The sequence below is a fragment of the Trichechus manatus genome, unplaced genomic scaffold (assembly GCF_000243295.1).
Source record: "Trichechus manatus latirostris isolate Lorelei unplaced genomic scaffold, TriManLat1.0 scaffold00261, whole genome shotgun sequence".
In the NCBI taxonomy this organism is placed as follows: Eukaryota; Metazoa; Chordata; class Mammalia; order Sirenia; family Trichechidae; genus Trichechus; species Trichechus manatus.
Window position 1 is genome coordinate 1,682,111 of NW_004444197.1, and position 3,439 is coordinate 1,685,549.

The window sequence follows — 3,439 nt, forward strand, 5'->3', positions numbered from 1 at the left end:
TAATAACGCGCTTCAGAAAGCATCGAAAATCAGGATTAAATAAGCGTCGAGGAACCTCTTACCGACCCGTAGTACTCCCGCCCTCTATAGGTAAAAGGGTGGGAAGAAGAGACAAGCCCTGCCCCTCGCTGAGATACAGAAGGCACCGCACAACAGTTTGGCTGGCTGATTGGGCGGCCCAAGCTTCTGAAATCGTCGCATTTGTCTCGTTAATTCCGCGGCGACGGCGCTTCCTGTGCGCGTCATTTCCGGGCGGCGCGGAACGGAGCAGGCAACGGCCGGTGGAGCAGCATGCCCAAGTGAGTGGGGGCCTCGAAATCTGGGGGTGGTCGCTGTCGCTACTTGTGAACCTCTGGAGGTGCAGAGAGCGGGCTCTGGCGCCTGAGAGCTTTCGGGGGAGGGAGAGGGTCGGGGGAAACAGAGGGAGACTGGGCCCTCTTGACTCCCCTTTTTGAGGGTGGAGGTCGACCCGCTTAAGGCAGCAAAAAAGCCTGGTTTATATTAGGGACGGGTTGTTTGACGTCTTGTAATCGTGAGTAAGTCGGGGGTTTTGTTTTTGTATTTTTTTTTTCCTTCAGTGAACAGTGCTTCGGTGGATGGACATTTATTAGCTAGTTGTCATTTTCTCTTTTTTTCCAGGTTTTATTGTGACTACTGCGATACATACCTCACCCATGACTCTGTAAGTGGTCTATCAACATTTAAAAAATCTTATATTTGATAATTAACTAAGGTGTTTCTTTAGGTGTGAGTCCTTTTCAGCCTCCTGAGGTTTAGGTCTGTTGCTTGAAGAAAATAATCTGAGGTGTTAGCTTTTCCATTCTTCCGGCATCCGTATTCATAATTGAAGAGTATTGGCAAGAGCTAGTAGTCTTCCGGCAGTCAGTGTTTTTATTGGAGACCCCAAATAATAAAGCTCTAGCAAGTTTGAAGATGAAAAATGTTCACATGACAAGTATATTCCAGGAAAGTGTCCTAAAACTCAATTAATTGAGTCATGGCACTCAAATCTTTGATTAATGAGATTAGAAAGAAATGATTTGATTCCAAACAGTACATTTGATTTGATTGAAAACTGCTTAACAAATAATAGCAAATTAAGATTGATTGATTGCTTCTTGTGGGCCAGTCAGTGTACCAAATGCTCTACATGTAACATTTTGTTTAATGCTCATGATAATTCTATGAGGTTAGTACTTGTTTTATCTCCATTTTACTGAGAAGGAAACTGAGGCAGAGTGTAGTTAAGTAACTGACCAGATGTCATAAAACCGATAAGTTGTATGGAGCTGGCAGGTGAGCCCAGGCAGTCTTAATTCCAGAGTGTCTATGCCAGCAGTTCTCAAACTTTTTGGTCTCAGGACCCCTTTACACGCTTAAAATTTATTGGCATATGTGGCCATATCCATCAATATTTGCTGTATTTGAAGTTAAAACTTTAAAATTTAAAAGTAACAATAAGAAACTTTCTAAGTGTAACAAGTAACATTTTAAAAATGAAAAATAGCTCTTTTAAAAAGCAAAAAAAATCAGTAAGAAGAATGGCAGTGTTTTTACATTTTTACAAACCTCTTTTAGTGTCTGACTTAGTGGAAGACAGCTGGATTCTCCTCTGCTGCTGCATTAAATATGTTGCAGTATGTTGTTTCCGTTCACGTATGTGAAGAAAATCCAGCTTCATATAGATATATGGTTGAAAAAAAGAGTATTTTAATTGCCTTTCTAGATAACTGTGGATATTCTTTAATACTGCACCAAAACTCAACACATGGTTAGTTGCAGCGTGGAATCTGAAACCATATCAGACTTCATATTCTGTTCCATTAAAAGTCAGTGTCTCTTTTGCACTTCAAATGAATCTTTTACTGTACGTGATTTTGTAATATAATGTATTGGTCATCTGAAAAATAGTGGTTATGCAGTTCTTCCAAATGTTGACACATTTGATTACAGAATATTAAAAATACACATTCAGCCTTACAGCCAAACAATAGGCAGTCCTGTAAAGTGAACAGTAACACCTGTGAGGAACATGCTCCTCAGAACAATCAACCATATGAGACCAAAAGGGCAGCATTTGCCCAAAAATAAAGTTCAGAAGGCAGGAAGGGTAGGAAAGATGAGTGAATAGAAATGAGGAATCCAGGGAGGAATTGGGAGTGCAGTCACATTGAGGGGGTTGCAACTAATATCATGAAACAAAGTGTGTGTAAATTGTTGAATAGGAAACTTTTTGCTTTGTAAACTTTCATCTAAACTACAATAAAATGTTTTAAAAAAAAATGAGTCAGCCACTGTGTTTTGGTTATCTCCCAAGCCTTTAAGAGCAGTTAAGAACACTGCTCAGTTAATTTGGAATGTGACCATTAGTCCAATAAGATACTGTCAAGAAGATTCACTCAAAGCAGGAGAGCTGTAGATACATGCGCTGTCACCCCATTGCCATTAGGAGTGCCCTCTGCAAGTCCACAACTCCTGGAACCCAGCAACTTCTCAAAAATAAAATTCAGTCATTAACGTCACTTAAAATCTAATCAGAAACATCTTTAAATATTGGAAAGCTGTCAAACTCATAGTGGCAGATAAAGATTTTCTGAAAATTCTAGGTTTTGCTTGAAAGCTTGAATTTTAGCATTAGAATTGTTTTTCTTGAAATGACTTTGTCCATTTTTGAAAAGTCCAAATAACCAATTTGTTTCTGTCATTTTTTCAAATAAAAATACTGTTCCTTGAAAGAGACAGCCAATAGAGCTCACAACTTGAACAATTGCACGTGTGCTTTTCTTTGAAATAGCCGTCATATTTTGGCAGGCAGCAGAAGTGCTTTGTGCATACTTCTGTTTTGTCACCTATCTCCCAAAATATTAAAAAGATACGAACTCAGGGGTTGAGATTTAATACAATTAGTAGTTTTACTGCTTTGTCAAGGACAGTCTTAGTGAAACTGACTTTTTTTTTTCCCCTGTGAATGCATAGTAAAAAATATAAATGGCCACTAGTGCATTAGGATGCCGCTGCCAAGAGTTTGACATCATCAGTGCAAATGTCAATATAGTGAAAAAGGAAAGCAGTGTCTTAGTATTATGAAAATGTTTTGACATTTCAGACCCTCTGAAAGGGAGGTCCTTAAGTGTCTATGGACCACATCTTTGGAACTGCAGTTCTGTACGTTTCTGCCTTACAGAAACCTAATTAAATCAGAACTCTTGATCATCTTGAATTGTAGCTTCAAGAACCTAGCCAGTGATTTCTCTGTTGTCACTTTGTTTGGAATTCTTTCTAATATATGGTCAGATGTAGTTCAGCATTAATAGATACGTGGAACGTGTATATAGGTGATTCCTCTAGAAGAAATAATAGTTCTGAATATTATTATAGATTTTCTGGAGGATTCCCTGCCGATATTGGCATTGGTAGTACCTAGTTAATCTTTGCCTAT

At 38.9% G+C, this 3,439-nt stretch overlaps 1 protein-coding gene across 1 annotated transcript in view; it reads left to right on the forward strand.

The window, feature by feature from the left end:
- Positions 1-247: 247 nt before the first annotated feature.
- Positions 248-3,439, forward strand: part of SNRPC (small nuclear ribonucleoprotein polypeptide C) — a 13,885-nt gene continuing 10,693 nt past the window's right edge. Inside the window, exons 1-2 of the mRNA XM_004389835.2 lie at positions 248-299; positions 640-682. Of these exons, the coding sequence (XP_004389892.1) occupies positions 292-299; positions 640-682 (51 nt within the window). The 5' untranslated portion in view covers positions 248-291. The remainder of the gene's footprint in view (positions 300-639; positions 683-3,439) is intronic.